This window comes from Typha latifolia, chromosome 10 (assembly GCF_019914945.1).
Source record: "Typha latifolia isolate L0001 chromosome 10, TyphaL0001v2, whole genome shotgun sequence".
Classification (NCBI taxonomy): domain Eukaryota; kingdom Viridiplantae; phylum Streptophyta; class Magnoliopsida; order Poales; family Typhaceae; genus Typha; species Typha latifolia.
Genome location: NC_133095.1, coordinates 9,628,054 through 9,650,745, shown reverse-complemented (window position 1 = coordinate 9,650,745; position 22,692 = coordinate 9,628,054). Strand labels below are relative to the sequence as shown.

General features: G+C 35.9%; 1 protein-coding gene across 2 annotated transcripts; it reads right to left on the bottom strand.

Moving 5' to 3' along the window:
* Positions 1-2,046: 2,046 nt before the first annotated feature.
* Positions 2,047-22,114, bottom strand: LOC140796353 (pre-mRNA-splicing factor ATP-dependent RNA helicase DEAH7-like). 2 transcript variants are annotated; one of them, XM_073149348.1, is made up of 17 exons: positions 21,730-22,114; positions 18,897-19,029; positions 17,436-17,645; positions 16,891-16,967; positions 16,585-16,759; positions 16,322-16,498; positions 16,069-16,199; positions 15,873-15,970; positions 15,329-15,431; positions 13,539-13,716; positions 10,209-10,438; positions 9,928-10,107; positions 8,491-8,562; positions 8,236-8,412; positions 7,785-7,846; positions 3,853-4,005; positions 2,047-3,746 (listed from the first exon to the last, which is right to left on the bottom strand). In XM_073149348.1, the coding sequence occupies exons 2-17, from the start codon at positions 19,012-19,014 to the stop codon at positions 2,147-2,149; spliced, it is 3,741 nt and encodes a 1,246-aa protein (XP_073005449.1). In that variant the 5' UTR covers positions 19,015-19,029; positions 21,730-22,114; the 3' UTR covers positions 2,047-2,146. The 2 variants fall into 2 exon arrangements, with proteins under 2 accessions (XP_073005449.1, XP_073005451.1); XM_073149350.1 differs by having other exon boundaries at positions 16,585-16,753; positions 21,730-21,869.
* Between the last annotated feature and the right edge of the window lie 578 nt (positions 22,115-22,692).

Here is a 22,692-nt window from a genome sequence, read left to right as displayed (position 1 = left end):
GATCTAAACTTAGTGAGGAAGGTGGAAGGGGCTTAGCAATGATGAAATCGGTTTGGGGCTGAGATAGACTTTGGGCAGAACTATAGAGGTCAATTCTAAACGATCTAATCGTTGAATGAACTTGAAATTTAGATATATTGTCTCTCTCGTAGAGAGCTTTCCAATAAACCCAAGATTGTAAGAATCAGATAGGTAGATAGTGAGACGTTGATCAATACATGGACACTGGTCGGAGATGGCAGACTAGCTCTAGGTGATCTCTAAAGTTTTTTGGGGATTCCGTGGCCGAAGATAGTAGAAGGTAGGTTTAGGGAAGGAAGTATATTTATTGTTTAGGTTTACCGATCAAACTTAATACCAAAAGATGCCCCTTTTGATCACGTCAAATGCAATGTCTTAAGCTGCATATTGAATTGTTTAGTGTTTTATATAGAAGTTGAATGTTAAATTAATTAGCGGTTTATTATTTTGTTAAATTATTGAACAATTCGGTGTTTTAATTTTAAATCTAATAGTTTTATCGTGTCTCCTCTACGTCCACCGCTCCCTCTCCAATGCCGATACTTTTCGCGTCTGCCATTAAATTCTCACCTTCCAAGGCGTCCATGAAATTCTCCTAGGGCAATGCCTTTTTTCTTGCCAGCCCTCAAATGTATTGATGCCCTTATTCTCATAATGGACTCGGTCTTTATTCTCACCACCCATTGCTTCGAGCCATATTTTAGTGAAATAAAAATTGTCTTCAAACTCTTTGCCAAATCTCAAAATCAAAGCACAGTTAAAGCAAGAAGCACACTCGTTGATCATGTGTCTCCTCTTTGTTTTCATCCTCCGAGAGCCAAAGCCCGGCCTCATGAAGTCAAACAAAGCGCAAGAAAGAAAATTTTTTATGTGAAATTCTCAGATTTGATTTGATTTTTTTTTTAAATCACCTTTCCGTTCCTCAATCTTTTTCAAATTGTAAGGAGCGGGAGAGAATGATAGAAAACAAGGCTAAGTAATTGGTGGTTGATAAAAAGTATTTTACGTATATTCGATGTGGTCAGAGATGGAGAAAGATGAGGTTGAATGTATTAGAAGAATTGATGGCAATGGTAAAGCTCATCGGTGAATGGGAAAGGAAACTATATGATATTCTCAAGGGGACCAAAAATTCTCAACATCTAACGCTAACCTATGTGGGATAACAAATAACATAAACTAAAAGTATATAATTTTATAGAGAATTCGGAAGCGCATAGTATACCCTATGACAAACTATTTTAGTATACCCTTATAAATCATATTGACAATTGACTTGACAATTTGGAGGTGTTTGTGGGATAAGTCTGGATAAGAAATTGTGATACACGTACTTCGGAAAGGAAACAAAGATAGAAAGATTGAGAGTGATATACCCTATCTGAGTTCTCTTGATTAAGAGAAAATAGAGGGAGCTTAAGTTGGCTTTCTCACCAAAAGCTCCTCTCCAATGCCAAAGGACGCTTTGGTGCATAACAAAGCTTAAAATAAGTCATAACTCATAAACACCTCATGTGACTGTTTTTCAATTGAAAGAAAAAGGGACAACAAGGTGACAGAAGGTGCTAACTGCAGAGTTCTTTTATTTTTTTTATTTTTTGGAAAAATTAGTCTTAAAATGAACCACACCAAGAGAAACATGTTTTACTGAAGCAACTACGTACCGGAGGGGTGGAGCTGAGTAATCATGCAAAGCACAAAAATACCCAAGAGAATTTGGTCAACAATATAGAGTTTTACTCTTTGCACTCTGAAACATCCAATAAGCTCAAAACACTGGTGCATTTTGCACTCTGAAACATAAACTTATTTTACCTGTTTTACTCAAGTTATATCAAATCCATCTCCTGTGTTTCCTTCTACTCTTCAAGTTATATTACAGTCAACGCAGCTAAATTTTATGGTACAATTTCTTATAAGCCCTCAGTTGATCTTGAACATCTCTCCATTCTATAGACTCTTGTTTGTTTTTTCTTCTTATGTGATCGCATCACATTAGAGCAAAAAATTATAAAGATACAGATATTTTATGCAACAAGAGTAAATGGCATCTGTAACTCTATTAATACGGATCTTCTCATCCTGATCTTATATTGTACAATGGAAAAAAAGACAATCAAGTTATCTACAAACCAAACTTTTTGGGTCTAAGGTAAGTAGTAGATCCCTTCTTCAAACCTGGCATCGAGACTTGCTGCTGTTGCTTCACTCTCTTCTCATGTTCTCTCTTCCTACTTATCCTTTCAGCTTCAGCTTGCTCTTTCCTCAGATTCTCCATTTCCTCTTCCATTGCTGTCTTTTCTTCTTTTTGTTTCTTCTTATGTTCAAGCAAAGATGTGTCCGAATCCTTAACAGAGAAGAACATTGGGCCTAATTCTGCAAGCCAATGCGGCTCAACAGCGGTGACACATTGCATGTACTCCTTGGTTGTTAGAATAAGCTCGTGATAAACGACATAGTCTGGAGTGTATCCGAGTCCATAGAGGGCACTGCTGGGATGCAGGTGACATGGCATCCCATTCCGGCAATTCACATACTCACCGACACCTTTCAACCTAGCAGCATTGTGAAAATATGCAGAACAAATTGCCTTCCGCACTACATCCCATTCCATCCCACATGAAGTCAGAGGAATCTTCAGGGACTTCAGTATGTCTAGCAGCTGAGACCTTACTTCTCTTGCCTTTCGAAGCCCTTTAACATGTAAAAAGTGATCATTGCACCAATCTCCGCGATATTGGTTTGCCTTCCATTGCTGGTAAACATTAAGAAGTGTTAAGTGGTCCGATTCTGGGACGAAGAATTTCTCCCTTGCTGCATCACTCTCCTCAACTCGATCCTTTGGCCGGAAAAACACTGATGGCACTGAAAGCATAGAGACAATGGTCAGCACTTCATTGATGCAATCGAGCTGTTCCCCCATCAATAACATCTTGGCGAGTGTTGGATCCAACGGGAACTCCACCATTTTCCAGCCAATCTCCGTGAGGGCACCAACATTATTCAAGGCACCCAGCACCCAGAGCTGGTACATAGAGTTGAGAATGTTTTCCTGCGGAGGTGGGTCCATGAAGTCAAAATCCAAAAGGTTTTCAACCTTTAGAGACTTGAGTAACAATACGACATTTCCCAGATTGGTCCTTTGGATCTCTGGAACAGGATTGGGTAGCATCTCATTTTGGTAGGCCGACTCTGTAAACAGCCTATAACATGTCCCGGGGCCAGTTCTTCCTGCCCGCCCAGCACGTTGGTCTGCAGCTGCTCGGCTGACTGGAAACACTTGGAGAGCATCCATGCCCATCCTTGGATTGTAGACCTTCATCTTACCATATCCAGTGTCTATGACATAAAAGATGCCATCCACTGTGAGTGATGTCTCAGCAATATTGGTTGCCACAATGCATTTGCGAGCACCATCTTCAGCTTTCTGGAAAATTTTAGCTTGCAGGTCAGCTGGCAACTGAGAGTAGATCGGCAGTATAGAGAGCTTTGGGACTGCCTTACGAGCAGATGAGATCAGTTGTTCCATACGCTCTGCGAGAGCATAGCATGTAGCTTCTATCTCTTCCTGCCCTGTCATAAAGATCAGAATATCACCCGGAGGACTAGTAATGTGAATGGTCATGGCTTGCTTCACTGCAGCTTCCACGTAATCTTCACAAGGTGTTTTGCTGTACAAGATGTTTACCGGAAATGTCCTGCCAGGAATATGAAATATAGGCACACTGCAGAAGGAAAGAGAATTTAAAAGGAATTAGTAACATATACCACAGAAAATGATAGGACAAGCATAGGGTCCAAAACTTTCTTCTGCAAACAGCCATATCTAACCTTCCAAAGAAGTTGGAGAATTTCTGTGCATTTAAAGTTGCAGATGTCACAATGAGCTTAAAGTCGCGTCGCCGGGCAACTACCTTCTTCAATATACCAAACAACACATCGGTATTCAATGATCTCTCATGTGCTTCATCCATGATAACAATTCTGTAAAAAGAAAAATTAGTTCCATAAAAACATCCAATTCTTTAAGAATTTATTGTCGTTCAAAATACTTTCTCATAATAGAATGTTACGTAACATAGAAAATAATGAATAGGTCGTAGCACAATTAATACTACAGTCATTTACATTATTGACATTGAAAGCTTTTCAAACATCCCATTTGCCACTATATCACCCAAGATATCAAATTGCCACAGAAATTCAGTCTGCAAACTTGATCTAGTTAACCAAAGTTCAAATTTAATTGAGATGGTCAAAGGCCAGTTTACCATACCACTTTACAAGCCATTTGGAACAAGTCAAAACTACCTAATGCCACTCAGTATCATATTATAGGAGGATCTAGATCAAGATTCAAGTATCATAATATTTTTTAATCTCCATATTAAAATTTATATATCATTCCTAACTTCAAGAAAAAATGATTTTCATCTTTTTTAGATCATGAAGACTAACAGCCCCCATTTAGGATCATTTTTTTAATATACCTTTTAAGTTTACAATGATAGTATTTTTGAAAGAGTACAATGATTCTAGTGATGATTATGACATTTTCTTAGAATGTTGTCGAAACTATGACATTTTAAAGTTATCAATGCCAAACAAGCGTAGGGTATCATGCATGGATCCTAGTTTCGACAGATCCTGATACCCAATCCGTTTCGAGTCGGGATTAGCCATATCGGCTAATCCTGAGACGGGTACGAGTAAAAGAGAAAGAAAGGGGTAGAGAGAGAGAGAAAGAGGGAAAGAGAGAGAGGGGGAAGGGGAAGGAGGGAGAGAGGGAAAGAGAGTGAAAGAGAGGGAGGAAGATAATTTGTGGGTTGCCGTCATACGAGGGAGAGGGAAGAAGAGAGGGGGAGAGAGAGATGTGGAGAAAAAATAAAAAATAAAAAACTATGCTGGAGAGAGAGAGAGGTGGTAGTCGGTGTGGGTGAGTGAGAGGGAGAGGGAGATGAAGGAGATGGTTAATAAGAGAGAGAGAGAGAGAGAGAGAGAGTGGGAGAGCAAGTTAGTGGGGGAGTGAGTTTGATAAGAGAGAGAGTTAGTAGAGGAGAATTTGATAAGAGAGAGCGTTAGTAGGAGAGAATTTGACAAGAAAGAAAATTAGTGGGAGAATGTATGGAAGAAATTTTTTTTTGTGAGAGGGAGCATGAGAGACAAAAAATGGGATAGATATAGATGAGAAAATAGTATTTATTTTTTAGTTTTTAAACTTTATATATAAATAATTTATATTTATATCTTATTATTATTATTTCTAAAAAATATAGAATTTTTTTGTGTTTTAAAAATTATTTTAAATACAAGCCGATACGATCGATACTGCCTGCCAATACGGTTGATATATATCATTTTTTTGGACAGCTGATCTAAGTCCTAATTCTGATACTTAAAACATTGGTCTAATACTAAATTTTGACAAAAACTTGCCATGCAATAGTTGAAAAGGATCAAAAGGATAGGTCAGCATGTAATAGAAATAAATGTTTAGAGACCACTTGCTTGAGCAAAAAAAGTTCGCACTAATACTCAAGGATAAAATCCTAGCAAGGTTTCAAAACTAGATATAGGGATCAGAATCGACTGTTAGAAAAACTGATACATATCTACCGTATCGGTCATATCAGCGACCCATATCGGATTGGATTATTTTTAGTTACGTAGAATTGTAAATATTATTTATAATGCATGAAAATTTCTAAACATTTATAAAAATAATAGTAAATTAAGAAAATAAAAATTAGTCACATATGAACCCTAAAAACTTTTTAAAAAATTCACTCAAAACTATAATAAATTTTATTGAATTTAACAAATTCTTATACTCTTAAGTTACTACTATAGAACAAAAGTAGTAAGAAAAGAGGAGTTAAAAAGTGGGTGAAAAAAAAAAAAACACACCCCCAAGTTCACCAAAGTATAGAGTAGCCAAAGGGGATCATTAGATTGGCTGGCAAATAAACTCGATGAAATGTGAGGGTGAGAGGAGAGTATGTAACAAAAAACAGGTAAATAATAAAAAATTTGAAAAGAAGGTCGTTAAGGACATCAAATTACTAATGCCTCCTATGTTAGATATATTTTAGATTCAACTTGAATGTTAAAAAAAAATATTTTAGCCAATACGGCCAAAACCAGCCAATTCTAGATCGAAACCAGCCACCAAGCTGGTTTCGGGTCCAAATCGGCCGATTTTGTGATCTATGATTCCTAGTGCCAAACATCATAACTAAAGTAATTACTCCAAGAAAAAGGAAAATGTATAGAATTAACAATGCATCCTAGAATCAATGTGACTTATTAGCGTCAAGCTGACAATACTTTTCGCAATAAATAACATGAAAAGCCGATCAACGAGAAAGTTACCATTTGAGATTATCTTTGGCAGTCAGCAAATCATCTAGTGGATATTGTTCTTTTATTAATAGCAGCAGATAAATCATCAATCTACTTTATATCAAATCAATGGGTAGTTTAGTATTTTTTTATTCTTACCTTCACTTTATATCACATTAAAGATAATTATTATACTCAAGGTTCTAAAACTCGGTATTGTAATCAGGATCGACCATTAAAAGAAAACGATATGTATCGATCATATCGGCTGTATTGGTCGTATCCGCCGCCGCCCGTATCGGCCCGGACTATTTTAATTACATAAAATTATAAATATTATTTAAATACAGAAAATTTTCTAAAAATTTATAAAAAAAATAATACAAAAATAAGAAATAAATATTAGTCACATATGAACTTTAAAAACTAAAGAAAAAACTCACTTAAACTATAATGAATTTTGACTTAAATTAGATAAATTTTTATATTGGTAAATTATTACTGCAGAACAACATAAAGAGAGATCTCTCTTCGTTGTTATACTATAGTAGTAAGAAAAGAGAAGTCAAAAGTGGGTGAGAGAAAAAAATGAGAAAAAAAAATATGAAAAAAAAAACTCATCCAAATTCATTGGAACGGCTACCAAATGAACTCAGTGATGTGTGAGAGTGAAAAGAGAGTGTGTAAGAGATAGAGAGTAAAAACTAAAAATTTGAAAAGAAAGCAATTGATGATATCAATAATTAATGTCTCCTATGTTAGATATATTTTAGATTCAACCTGAATCTTAAAAAAATATGAATTTTAGCCGATATTGTTGTTTTCAACCGATACGGCCGAAACTGACCGAAACCAGTCTGATCGGGATTGATTATAGCCGATCCCGATCCGACTCAAAATCGTCCAATTTTGGGATCCATAATTATACCCTTATTTCAAAATAGAAGTGAACATAGGAACAATTATTCCTAGAAGAGATCCCTAATTTTGGTAATAACTATAACCCTATTCCAGCTGTGAACGAGGCATAAAATTTTGCATAAATCATCAAAAACTCATCAACATTACTAGAATCTCATCTAAATGTGTGGGGCTCTTTAAAGCCAAAGTCCCCAGTAAGTTGTTGAAATTTTCACTCCCATCCTAATCATACTGGACTAGTATATACATAAACAGACCACGAGATCGAACTGTAAACATCAAGTATAAAATTTCTCCACTATATTGAGTGACTTGATTCCAACCCATTAGAAAAGAACAGCAGGAAAGGGACGTTAAGCTGATCAAGTAGATATAAAGAAGATGAGATATCACTGTCTGTTCAACTTTATTGACAACATTTCTGTCATAACTGCATAAAATACTTTAGGACTTTGTGTTGTTTCAGCCTTTCAGAAGTAAGAAAAGAAAGAATAGCATACCGGTATTTATCAAGATCAGCATCCTTCAGTGTTTCACGTAAAAGCACTCCATCTGTCATATACTAGAGAAAATTGGAGGCACAGTCAAAAGATACATCAGGAACGCTTGTAAAGTATGTTAAAATTTCACATTGCCAAAACCAAGGCTATTAATACATCAATTCTAATATGACAATTAACCATGGAAACACGAGCTTTAATAAACATGAAATCCTTCTATATAATAATAATTATTATCCTTCAACTTTTTTATGTTTCTTGAAACTCTATGAAGGAAATAGCTCTACTCTGTCTAATAAGATATTCATGCAAACTGTTTGAAACCATTGTGATCATTCTGCCTACCTGAAGCAAGTGGAAATAGACCACAAAGTGCAGATAATGTAGAATATGCAAGTCACAAGACAAAATTACAATCTACAAGTTACAAAAATCTGAGATGAATAATCACCTTTATAATAGTATTTGGACCAGTAACATCCTCAAATCGAATAGCATACCCAACTTTATCACCTAACTCTGTCTCCATCTCCTCGCTGACACGTTTAGCAACGCTCATAGCTGCCACACGTCGTGGTTGTGTACAACCGACAAGGCCACTATATGTATATCCATCTTCATGTAGATACTGTTAAAACTCTAAAAGTCAGATACAAAATAAATACGGGATAATCAATAAATCATAATTAGATAGTAGAAAACTGACCTGTGTTAGTTGGGTTGTCTTCCCAGAACCCGTTTCTCCAACAACAACAATTACCTGATTTTCACGTACCACCTAGATAATAGTATGAGAACCTGAAGTTAGGCTAAAAGTTGCAACTAAGCACTGGCATTCCGATAAATGAGCACAAAAAATGCAATAGGCCAATGAGATGACAAATATAGAATCCAGCTCAAGAACACTACTATCTAATATTCTGCACAAGAAAGAGTTAATTATTAACTTGAATCGAGTCTTTCATTTTAAGCAACATGAAGAGTACAGTCTGTAAGAATCATAGATGGAAAAGGATAAAAAAAAAGTATAAAAATAACATATAGTACAGACACAGATTTCATGGAAATAATGCCAAGTTCGGTTTTAAATCTTTTTGGGGATGAGGATGGTGGTCTTTCGAGTGAGCGCACAACACTATTTCGTGCTCCTCTTGAAGTCCTACACTAGCAGATCTGGAAGCATAGGAACGATGCTCTGTTTAATAACATAAAAGTTTCTTCCCGAAAGGTTTGGGACCTTTGGGTAAAGTCCTGAAATCTAACCTATCGATATTTCAATTGTATATCGTTGCTCATACACCCTCTACTGCTAGGCCTCATCCATTGGCAGCCACTACCACTTAAGTGGGTCAAGAGAACAGGTCCTTCATTTGGCCAGGAGTGGATTTTGCAGCTCAGCAAGCTAATTTGCAGGAAATCAGTGTAACTCTCGCAACATAAGCTGGGTTTCTACATAGACTTATTATGGTTACGAAGAATAATTCTCACCAAGATTTGGATCGAGATGGATTTTTTGTTGTTGGTCAATATTCTCAATGAAGTTCACAAACCTCTATAGTTTATTGACTCCACTGTTGATAATATATGTCTTCTTATCAAATAACACAAAAATTGTAAAATTTGTCATGTTTCTTGAGAAGCCAACAAATCTACTGATTAATATATTATACATGTATAAAAATGAAAAGCATCATAAGCGTAATACATCAATTGTTGAATCAGCAATAGCAAATTTCAGCATTTCTTTTATGGAGTTCTCATAGTTTGACACAAGAAGCAGATCAATGGATTGACAAATTCATTTCCTATTCTTCACAAAAGTTTTCTCAGTTAATCATTTTTTCTAGCTTTACCAATAGAAGCACTCAACAGATGCATCATAAAATATCCATGTGCATCTTCAAGAAAGATATCGAAAATATAAAGAGAACAACAAAGAGAATAAAACTCAAAAGTGTTATGCATTTAAGGCAAGTCTCTAAGGGAAATACTAACCTGCAACAATTCCTCACATATAATATATTGGGAGATATTACCAAATATACAAATAAAATCACATGAAAAAAAAACATATACAGAGAACAGCAAAGAGAATAAAAGTCAAAAAGTATAATGAATGTAAGACAAGTCTCTAAGTGCCAACCTGCAACAATTCCTCACGCACAGAGTATATTGGGAGATATTGCCTTTGCTGTGCAAGAGATTTTGACTTGGCAAACTCACTGACAGCTTCACCTTTGACTTTCATATGTTGTGCAAATTTTGCTTCCTCTTTAAAATCAACTTCACCCTCTTCACCTACTACTGCAGTATCTGCATCAACCTGATAGTTTTGAAGTGTTAAAAAGAACATCAGTCCAAATGTGAACTTTAGCAAACATTATTGCTTCATAAAAGTTTCAGCAATTATGACGCTATGAGTACCTGTTCGGCCGTCTTCTCGACACCCAAAATATCACCAAGTTTTGATCCCGCAAGCTCCCAAAAGCGTTGACGTGACTTATTCATACTTTGCTTTTCATGAATTTCCCTAACCAAAGTAGAACCCTTGCGTGATATTATAGCCATATCTGATGTGGGATCTTTTAGTGGCATTACAGGTTCCGCTTGCTTTGTATATACAACCCGTCCATCTAGGAAAGGAGGCTTTGTATCTGCAAGACAATAACATAAGAAGTAAGTATATGATGCCTAGAAGGTTCATTCTGTGTCAAACTATGATTAATTAATACATGACCAAAAAAAAAATCCTATATAACAATGCTAGAAGACAAACAAATAAATACTAACAAAGGACGTCTAATATATAACCCTTCCATCTAGTAAAGGATGCTTTGTATCTATAAGACAATAATGTTGGAAGTAAATATATCATGCCTAGAAGGTTCATTCTGTGTCAAACTATGATTAATCCATGACCAAAACAAATCCTAGATAACAATGCTAGAAGACAAACAAATAAATACTACCAAAGCAACTAGACGTCATATAGCGCATTTAGATTCTCATCATGCAATTGCTTAGCATAATAAGCCAGTCAGGAAATTTAAAAGTTGCATAATTCTCTTTAAGTCAGATGCCAAACAATACTGGATTTCCAATTTTCTTTTATTCAAGTTACCAAAAAGATAGGCTCTTTCCATAATAGTATAGGTACTGTCTGGCCCGTGGAAATCAAAAATGGACATAGTCATATAAGCTGCTGCTGATTTTATTTACCAATAAATCAACAGTGGAAGGAGGTGATGGAGACTATATTACGATATGTCAAGGTACTAATGCAACCATATTAACTTAATTTGCTAAAGCATATAATTCAAATATATAGAGGGCATTCTAATATGATTTAAGTCTGATTTAAGTCTGAGCTGGAGATTAGTCTAAGCCCCTGAATTACAGGAATTTACAATCTGGGCAGTCCCAAAAAAATAATCAGCAAATATTTATACAATGACCAAAAAATATGAAACCAGATGGATTAGATCGATGACGCCATGATCTACGGTTTTCCTATTCAGACATTCTCCAAATTAAAACTCTATCTGGAGCAAAATGATGATCCAATCCAAGGGAGATTTATGAACTGTTTAGATAAGCTAAATAGTTTGTTTTATAAGGTTTTAGGACTCTTTATTCTATTTAAATAAATAGAGCCTTATGATTTGTATATTAAGCATACTTTAAATTATTGGAAAAACTACTGTTTCTTCTATTTCTCTCGGCATTAGCCTCCTCTCTCATCTCTAACTTCTCCTCCTCCATCTCTCCTTGCCTTAGCCATCTTTACTTCCGTACAATTCCCGTCTTTGCTTTTATTAGAATTGTAAGCTAATCATAGCCTTCACCTATCTACCGCATCTGCAAGCCGCTAAACCATCTTCTGTCAAACCACCTCCATCAACTACTCAGCTTACACTCCATCATCATCTCCACTCTACACCAAGCCTCCATCACTAATCGTATCAATTTGGTATCAAAATCGAGTACCCCCAAATCGGTTTGCATCACATTATGGGAGTGACACAAAGACTGCCACTTGAAGAGAATATACTACAAATGCCAAGCCCAATTGAGAATCACTCCAGAATCTCTTATTTGTATATCTTCTAAGTTCTACACATACAATCGGGCAAGTTCCAGTTTGTGTGCAAACCACTAACACCAGCGCCAAGCTTGTTGCAAGTTCCAATTAAATGCAATTTAGGGACAGTTTGTTGCTTCCATTAGCACAATTAACAACATCTAACTAGACATCTAAATATCCAATAGATGGTGCGAAAGATTGGAAGATGAAGAACAAAAGGGGCTCATGTAAGTATCTGAAGCCTAGGTCCAAACAGAACTCTATATGGAGCGTTCAAACAGAATACAATATGCACGATCCCGTTTAAACACTATATAATACAGTACACGGTCATGTTTAAACAGAAACCTGAATCCCAAAATTTCAGTTTCCAAGTACTACAAGCAGTTAAGCTCACAACTAAAAGTTTAAAACCCATAGCACTTGATTAAAAATGATTTACAGTCAAACAAAATACAACATAAAATGTCTGGTTAGATCAAATCTTTATATATAGACTGTTTGCATTTCCAGAAAAAGAATATAGCAACGATATATGATACAGCTAATCAAGTGAGAATTCCCGTTTCTACAAGAAAGGACGAGAAGTCATTTCAAGCAGTCAAAGCACACACACACAGAGAAAAAGAAGATGCTACTCTACAGACCTTTTCTAATGGATAACAAAGATTCTTTTTCCATCTCTTTTACATTTTCAGTAGTACATTAATACAAAATAGCTCATTCTCAGTAGTACATTAATCTTGTTCACCGAGGATTTAACGAGTATAGAGTTGACTTTTGGTGAAAGAGTTAATGGCAAGAGTAGTGTACATATATCAAGTCGGACAGCAGTACACCAATAGAACACCATGTCTCTATTTGATAGGATCTCTACAAATGGAAGAAAGTTATTCCATCATCTATACCTGACAAGGAAAGCCATAGGGAGATGAAAAAGAAGCTGGCCTCCAATGACTCAACCTGAACTAGGTAGTCCAGACACTCTTAACAGACATGACCCTTCCATTCTATAATAAATTGAATGCCCCAACAATTGAGATTCGATAAAATACATCTGACAAATAGTAAAGGTTATGTTTATGACTACCACTACTTGCTTTCATTGTTCTTTTCAACTAACTACCGAAAGGTGAAAAGTTAGTTTTCAGGAGAACCAGTGTTCATAACCTCATTTATATTCTTAAAGATGCTAAAAAAAATAAAAACTTGTCATTTTACGATCTTTGGTACAATTCTTTAATCGCCACTAACATGCAGCATTGTCATAATATATACACAAACCATCTGCCTACCGAGCTAAGAAAACTAATTTACTAACACAGGAAAAGACTAAATATCATCATTACAACTGAAATTTTTGAAACTTCCACAAGATCAAGCTTAAGTACTTGTCAAGTCATGGAATACTGAAAACAGAAATCAAAATACTTTGCATCCTACAAGGCCACAACCTACTAATTATATTTCAGAAGGAAAGAGAAAAATAAATAACTATGACCAAACAAATTCCCAGCATCTTGTAGTCAGAATTATTGTTCTTCTTTCGACACACTTAGCAACTATGCATATTCCACTGATAAAAGTTGTGACATGCTATGGAATAAAAAGTTTGCAACACATATGAAAGCCATATTAATGATTAAAGAGGGAAAAAAATACCAACATACCATGAACAAGAAGAATTACTTTCCGCTCATCTTCATCTTGAAATTCTGTCTGGACCTCAGTTCCTCTTACAGCTCCAGATCTCAACAACTGCCGGTCTTCCCATTGCGCATTATCAGCAGTCAACTGTGATAACTTCTTGCTCTGCGCAAGGGTCATTAGAGTACCATCCTTGCGTGTCTGCAATCAACAAAGATACATCAGAAATGTTTTCATAACTCCAAAGATCCAAAGGATTAGACATATCATCAACTTTACTATGTAAGACGTATATAAGAACCAAATTTACATCCAAACTCCACCTGCCACAAATGTACATTGAAATTTAGAGAATATATTCTTATGATGATGTCTTTAAATGCGTTATCCACATCGCAATGTTGCCAAGTAACCTGATATTATCTATAGCTATATCTATTAAAAATATATATTAAAATAAGCATTTTGCAGTGACTGGCAATTTTTCTTGATGAACATGCTAAAGATTCTAAGGTCATAAGACATTAATGTGCTACTGAAGAAATTTGGTATCATAGATTTACTGTCCAATCCAGCAATATCCCACCATTACTTTTTTTTGGCATTACTTCCATCAGAATGCAAATTCTTTCTAGACTAGCATTGTTACATTAATAATAGAATGTGAAATGTGTTCACCAAGCAAGAAATAAATACTGTTGATGTCAGAGGTATTCGACACTTTACATGACAGATTTTCTGTTCAAATACTGAATTGTACCAATTGAGTCATTAAATATTGACATGGCAAACACCATAAATAGGGGTGAACCAACATTTGGCAACAACAGGACAACTGTAAGAAGGCCCTCTTCTTTCAGAATGCTAGAAATGCAGCTCAGTGAGCATAAAAAAGGTCGGCAAGAGATGCACAAAGCAAAGCATATCAATCAGTACACAGGTCAATGCTTTATAGGCAATAGATGAACTCCCAATCCCTTAGGAGGCTCAAAAAAACCAATAAATTAATATCACTGACACTATTCCACCAACAAAAGCAGTTTGTGAACCATTATAGATGCCACGCATGTGCAGTCTCCACACAAAAAATCGACCAGCACAACAGCACATGGCCTGATGCATCCTAAAAATTTTCTTCGGCTGTCATACAGAACATAAAAATTAGAGCCTCACATAGTTGCAAATATTTATCTTCCATATACCTTATTAGGAACTTTTATTTATTTTGTGTATATTGGTTTTATGAATTCAAAAGTGTGACCTACAGCATGACCACCTGAAATAGCTACTGATTTAGAAACAAGTCTGAGTTGTTCAGTAAGATGACACTGACCATGTCAGAAAAGGTTTCTAGGACTGCAATATTTTGCTTGTTGACATGATGTGTATATATGCTAACCAATTTTAAGGCATGGGTGACCTACAGCATAATCGCCTGCAATAGTTACTGAATTAGAAACAATTTTGGGCTGTTCAGTGAGATGTCAGTGACCACTCCAAGACTGCAATATTTTGCACGTTGAAATGGCATGCACGTATATGTGCCCTACTAACCAATTTTAACGTATGTTGTCACCCTTTTGCAAGAACATCCTGAAATCAAGTGCATATATGTGTGTGTTTATATATGTATAAATACAAACCAGTTGTCACATTAAAGACTCAATTTGGCACAGTTAATCATGTATGAAGCAACCTAGGTTGCTCCAAGAAATAGTAGAACAATAAGAACATCTAGCCAGCTAGCAAGCCACATTGACAGATAGATAATCAGGTAAAGAGATATTGAAAGGAGAAAAAGAAGAATACTTACCAGCTTCTTCGCTATTTCCGCCTCTTTCTTTTGATATGAAGACTTATCACCAAAATATGAGTTATCATTATCAAACATCGTGGTGAGCTCTTCCCTATCATACCTACATAATAAATCACAAAGTGACATGAAATATTTGTCCCCAACATTGATAAGAGCATTAAACCATAGAGCTGAAAGTAGAACTTGGTAAATCACATATCATCAAAACTCTAATCTCTGAATCAGATTTTCAATTTTTAAGATTACCAAAACAGATACAGAAACTATGGTATATAGCAAATCACGGTAACTCCAAGTTATGGTTCGTTTCATTGTCACACAAGTGGCCCATTGTTTTCAATAAAACCATCAAGTTCTCTTTGAGAGGATTCAGAATAAACCAATAGAATATATCATAGAGTTCTAACATTTATGCAACAGAAAAGAGACTTCGAACAAAACATCATAAATGCATCTGAAATAGCTTGAATCAGTGACAGATATAACAGACACATTTTGTTTTAAAGTAATTTAAAATATTAAAAACTAGAAAATGAGATACCATGCACGATCAGCATTATAGTCCATCTCCTGCAACATTTCCTCTGTAACCTCATAAGCTTTATCCGTAGTTAAAGAGCTCCTTTCATCTTCAATATCCTATAAAAGGCAGTAATTATTAAACTTAAAACACCTTTTAGAAGAAGAAAGTCTTTCCTCCATATTAGGTTTAAAAGTGAAACTTAATGCCACAATACCTTAGAACTTGTTGAAGCTGAAAAGCTTAGCTGATGGTATCTTCCTCCTGAGCGTGAATGTGGAGCTCCTCTTGAAGAACCAATGGCACGAATTGGAGCAGGAGAAGGAGAAACATTGTCCCAAGGGGAAGCTGTAGACAAATATGTATTATTTTTTATACTCTCAATCTATCGTTTAGAATGTTGATTATCTTCAAGAAAAAAAAATCATTAAAGAAAATGTTAGCTTTTGGCAAACAGACCACATTCTTACCTGCAGAACGAGGTGTATGACCACCCAGCCATGGAGAAACCAAGCGTGCATCAGGTGATGCTGCCGCCAGCATAGGAGATGGTGAAGGATGATGCCTACGTGATGCACGGCTGTCCCGAGAATCTCGACGCGGGGTATCTTCCCATTCCCATCGACCATCATCCCAGTCAGATCTGGCTGAAGATCAAGATATAAGAATACTTTCATCAGACTAAGAAAAAGGAAAAGCTAGTTTAAAATCATGATGTAACAGCAAAATTCACCTGGTGTTCTTCTTGAGATGTGCCCATGTCGACTGCGCTTACTTGCATAGTCTATGGATGTTGACCTCTCGCGCTCACAATATCCTTTGTCAATATGATGTCCTTGTTTTCTATCCCACTCATAATTATCTGACCTGTAAGATTGAAAGCTCGACGAACTTCTGGGAGTCTGGGACTTCAAAACACAAGGAAAAAAATAATAGGTTGCTTGATGAAACTACTACAATGAGGAAAAAAAACCTTTAAATGACTCATTTGACCCAATCATACTGCAAATTCTGACAACATAGTAAAACAGTAACCTACCTCTTGCCATGGGGAATTGTTCACTCGCCGTGTACGAGAAGTGTAGCTCCGTTCATCATCGCTTGTTAAAGTAGATTCTGAAATATAAAATGGATTTATTTTAGTATCGCAATGAAGAAAAAGACAACAACAAACACAATTCTTGAGCTCTTGACTTCCTTCCTGACTTGAGTATGGTTTCTACTAAAAACTGGAAAAGGAGAGAAAGTCCAGCAACATGAGCTGGTATTGTTGTTATACACTCTCTGCTGCTACCCTATTTATAAGTTCGACTCTATAAAGAATTAAATTGCTCTTAATTTCTCTCTTGCTTTAGCACAAATAAAGAAAGGAATGTGGCCACAGAAGGAACGAACTTTAGAAAAATTATATACTGGTACTGATAGTTGTAATACTGCTGGTTATCTTTAAAACTTTAGTAGTTTGAAACTTTATAAGTCTTAACTTGTACACTAGTAAAGCAACAATGATTAATCAAAAACTTCATAAATAGTTCATAAGAGTGCTGGAAAGCATCATGTACATCATAAATAAAGACTAATTACCTGAATGTAATTGCTCCTCAACAACAATTCCTCGGTAACGGCGAGAAGGACGTTCACTTTGAGGTAAACTATCACTATCATTTTCAATGAAGGAAGCAGACTGCTCTTCTTCATCTATGGAAGTAACAGATGAAATTGTTCTTTGAGACGGAGCTTTAAACCCAACATCACCTTCCAGCGCTCTTTTCTTGCTCGCAAGAACATCCAGACCTGTTTTAGATCACTAAAAAGAGTTAGGAGACTATAACAATTGCCATCCATGAAGCATGTTTATTCTGTAAGTGTTGTCACCTCATGTTGCATGGATGTACACAAGACAAATACTGACTGAACAAGAGTACAACATACAGATATACATATAGTTAATCTCTGTATAGGGTAAAAGAAGAAATACCAAGAACTACATTAGAGAAAGCTGGATGCAACTTTGCAAACCATGTAGAATAGTACAAGAATTATTATCAGAAAAAAGACATTAATCCCACAAAAACTAGTCAAATGCTTGTAAGTACCTAATAACTAATACTGCTACACCAGCAACCAATTTGCTACAGGACTCATCATATGCAGGCATGCCAGTATAGCAGGGTGTGTATATGTGATAGTTGGACACATGTTGGTGCATACATGGTTCACAATAAGTATATTCACAAAGAACTATAAGTATATTCACATGTTGGTGCATACATAAGACGAAATCAAACACATAAAAGAGGGAAAATGAAAAGGGCAAATTCTTTAACTTATTTGGATCATATTGATAACTCTACAAAGATCATGTGGATGCATGAAACATCAGTCATAACAAAACATATAAGAAGGTTACCACAATCTTACATTTCCTAGCTAGCCATTACATCTCCATTGTCTAAACTGCTGTCTAGCTATGATTCACCAGTGCTATAGAAAGTTGTGCATGTGCCACATAAGGTTACACTGGAGCACAGTCTCTCTACCACCCGCATAATCCACACCAGCATAGGGCCTAGGCATAGCCAGACCACAAAAAGACTAGATTGAGTATTGACACAAATTGTTGATGCCTAGCTACTAAAAAAAAACAGAATCAAATTCTATACATGGATCTTTGCAATTCTCTATTTTCATTATCCACTAATTCATAATCAAGTACGCAATTCTCAGATCAGAATACTTGTAGCAACTGCATGACTTTCATTATATTACAATGTCCCCAAAACAAAATTAAAGTAGGCCTTCAGCAGTGTTCTTTTTTTATTTTTTTTTATTTAATGTGTTTCCTTTTCATTTCTTACATGTTAGGATTTTATAATATTGAGTATATTTTGCTGTGTCCAATGTTGACCATATAAGTTTGGTATTTTTGGAGATTGGGGTTGACTAAATACAGACTATTTATATAACTAATTCTTCGCATGCTCTAATGAAAAAAATATAGTAGAGAAAAAAAACAACGGGATAACAAGGATGACAAAAGCATACCGAAAACAGATTTTCCCTCAGGAAGTCTATATAGTATTTTCTCCCTGTCAGGAATACAAAGACCCCCAGAAATGCTGGACTCAGGCTCCAAGGTTGTCATCATTGCATTCAAGTCCATAATCTTTTTGTCTCCCTACATCAACGATACAAAGGAGATTATATTTTAGAGGGGCAAAAATTTAAGCAACATTAAGGATATAAATGCATGATTTCTCCGTGATGATTATTTGCAAACAATTCAAGAAAAATCCTCCCAAAAGACCAAACTTAATTCAAACTAATATATGCGTAGATGTAGTAAACAAAACATGATCACAATCGAATTACACTTTACATTAATTCAAACAATCAAATCACAGTAAGTTACACTATTACACAATTGAGTTACCCTATTACAGTAACAAAATTCACATAATTACACTAACTAACACTCTCCGATGTGATGCCTCGTGCAGAGGTTGGAGGTGTGATGCAAATCTAGTATGAATGCAATGTTTTGGAGAATAATTGACCCAAGCAAGTAACTAAAGTAAAATATGGTAAGCTGATAAAAAGTTAATTGATTAAAAGGAGAAAAAACCACTCAGATAAGGCAGTAGCTTCCTCAACTCTCAAATAGATACGTTGATGTAGAAAAGCCTAAAATATAGTGTAAGAAAAGACTTTAGAGTTTAAGTTTACTAATAAATAGAATAGTAGTGCTTTTACTTTGAAACCAAGTCCTCCTCTTCACGTCCAGGCACCCAAAGATAGAGTAGGAGTAAGGGAGAGTAAGGGAAAGAGAAGAAAAGGACCACAAGGGAGAAAGTGAGAGATCTCAAATAAATCTTGTTCCAAATCGTTGCTTGTTTCTCATGCAATAACCCTTAAATATATTAACAACTTTGATTCTAGCTGATTCTAATAGGAACTTATTTCTTAATAGAACTATAATTGATCATCTTATCTAATTGGGTAATAAATCAATGTGGACATCCCCAATATATAAGCATACAATAACTATCAATTGAAATTCTAATAGAAATTTATTTCCTAATAGGATCCTAATTGATTAAGTCTTACCTAAATTAACTAACCAAATTTAAGTAATAACTCAACGCGGACATCCCTCGCATATAGGCTTACCATATTTATCAGTTGACTAATTCAATTGATCATTTGAATTAAAAATCAACCCAACAAATTAAATGTGAAGATAAGTTAAGTCTAATTAGACCAATTAGACCAAAATTGGACTCAAACAACTTTATTTTGGTCAAATTGAAGATGATGCCCACATCAAGGTGATGGAGACTGGCAGAGAGAGAGAACGTGAGAAGGTAGTAGGTGGCAGTCTACCAAAGGAGGGAGAGAACGATAAGACGAAGGTGAGGTGGCAGCGGTTGTGGAGGCAGCACAAAAGAGAGGAAGAGAGGAAAGTGGGAAGGTTGTAGAGAGAGAAAAGTCGTGGTGGCCGAAGGCCAGTGAATGAGGCGGAGAACGAGAGAGACTAAGAGAGAGGGGGAGAAAGACCACTAACCGTCTAGAAGAGAGAACCCACCGTCGCAGAGAGGGGAGAGATCTCCGCCGGTCGAGAAAGAGAATGGGAATCGTTGAATTCGGATTTATGTTTAGGGATTTCGCCATTTGGGCAGGTCAATAGTGAAAATGAATCGGATATGAATCGGATAGTGCTCAACCCACATCCGAATCCATATTTTTTATCCGGATATGGATTTGAATACGGATATTTGACGGATAACAAAAATTAAAACCATATCCTAAGAAAACGGGTACGGATCGGATAATTTTCGGATACTGATCTCGTAGTTTTCGGATACAGATCGAATAGTTTTCGAATAAATTTTCGGATCTTAAATGGATACATATCAAATTTTAAACAAATTATGACCTTCTACCTTAGACATATCTCGTGTAAGTTTCCATATCATATTCATTCTTAAACGGATACATATCAAAATGTGCAAACAATAGGCAATTAGTAAATCTTGTTACCTACTTCCTGACTACAAGCCTAAATCCCATCTTATGTGGGATATAGGGAGAGAAATACAATCATGCATATTAGAGCAGCGAAAGTACAACTAATAAGAGTGAAAATTACGGTTTAAGTCCATATATCATTCTACTATAAATGGTCTAGAAGTTAGATCTATGAAAATAGAACTAAAGTAAGACTCTAATTCTAATATTTGTTAAATCTCTTTGTGCTGCCAATCTATGTACTAATTTTGGATTATAACATTCAACAGTAACAGTAGTTGAAGTATGTTGTAACTTACGACATACTTCAACTAAATGTGCTGGAACATTGTGCAATAGTATGTTGTAACTTACAACATACTTCAACTAAATGTGCTGGTATCACCTACCTGAGTCTTAAAAATTAAAACATGAAGCCTTTCCTTTTCTAGAGCCTACAGTCGCAGGAACATTGTGCAATAGGATGCCTATTTGCTTTTGTGCATTATAGGTTAACAAAGTGATAGGCTTTGCAATCCTTTACCTGCAAAGAAAAATCTTGGAACTTACATTCTCATCTAACTTCTTGAAGTTGTATCCAGTTCAGAATATTATCTGACACATGGATCCTTATCTGATAATTTCCCCATTCTCATACAATTAAGTTTGAATGGTCTAGATTTAACCTTATTAGCTAGATTCAATACCAGATCTATCTAAATTGCAAAATTGCCAATTCTTAAAGAGATTGACCGACCAACTCCAACTACATGGAATTAGAACAAAATTGCACATTTTGAAGTAGGGTATTAATCCAAAACTATAACAAAGTGCAGAAACAGAGGAGATAAGAGAGCATAAATGGTAGTACCTGACTATAAACCTTGTTGATCCAGGACCACCTTGTCTACCAGCTCGAGGAGGAAGGGCCAGAGGAGGGAGGACCGAGCTCGAGGAGGGAGGGCTTGAGGAGGGAGGGCTTGAGGAGGAAGGACCGGAGGAGGCCGAGCTTGGTGAGGCCGACCTCGAGGAGGGAGGGCCGGAAGGTGGAGCTTATTGTCGCCGAGCTCGAGGAAGAACCGAAGGAGGTGGAGCTAAGTGTCGCCGATCTCGAGAAGGGAGGACCGGAGGAGGCGAGGTTGGTGACGCCGCGACCGGAGAGTTGATGGCGTCCGTGACCGGTGATAGGAGATTTGGGAGATTTGGGAGAGACGGGAGATAGAGAGATAAGAGAGGGATATATGTTATCTAAATCCGAATCCGTATCCGATAAAATTAACTATATATCTCGAGAGCTGAATTTTTTTTCTAAAAGGCTATCTGTATCTGGATCTGGATCTAGATCCAGACATTTTTGTAAATTGCTATTCGTATACATATCCGTATCCGGATCGTATAAGATTTTTCTTTCCGAATCTGATCCGATCTGAATAGCGGGTCAGGTCGAACTTAATCCAACCCATTTTCACCCATTACCGATAGGGCTGCCAAAATAATCAAGCTCGCTTGATTAGCTCGGCTCAAATGCTCAATCTTTCAAAATATACTCAAAAATAATTTCGATCCAAACTTAATCATGAGTCAGATAAAACAATTATAATATATATAAAATATGAGTAATATGTTTTATATTATATTATATTTTAAATTTTACTTTAGTGGATTATTATGTACTCTAATCTTATAAAATTTAGTTCTGAATTTTCTAAATACATAGACATTTTTATTAGTTTATATTTTTAAATTAGGTCTTATTTTAAGTTCAATTCAAGCCTAAATTAAGCTTAATTTAATTCAAGCTTAAACAAGCTTAAAATTTCGCTTGAATTGATTA

Coding starts and splice junctions, on each gene's coding strand:
- LOC140796353 (XM_073149348.1), bottom strand. CDS start 19,014: ATGGACTTGAATGCAATGATGACAACCTTGGAGCCTGAGTCCAGCATT. Junction 8,413..8,490: donor AGACAACCCAACTAACACAG/GTCAGTTTTCTA, acceptor GAGTTTTAACAG/TATCTACATGAAGATGGATA. Junction 3,747..3,852: donor TTCTCCAACTTCTTTGGAAG/GTTAGATATGGC, acceptor TTCCTTCTGCAG/TGTGCCTATATTTCATATTC.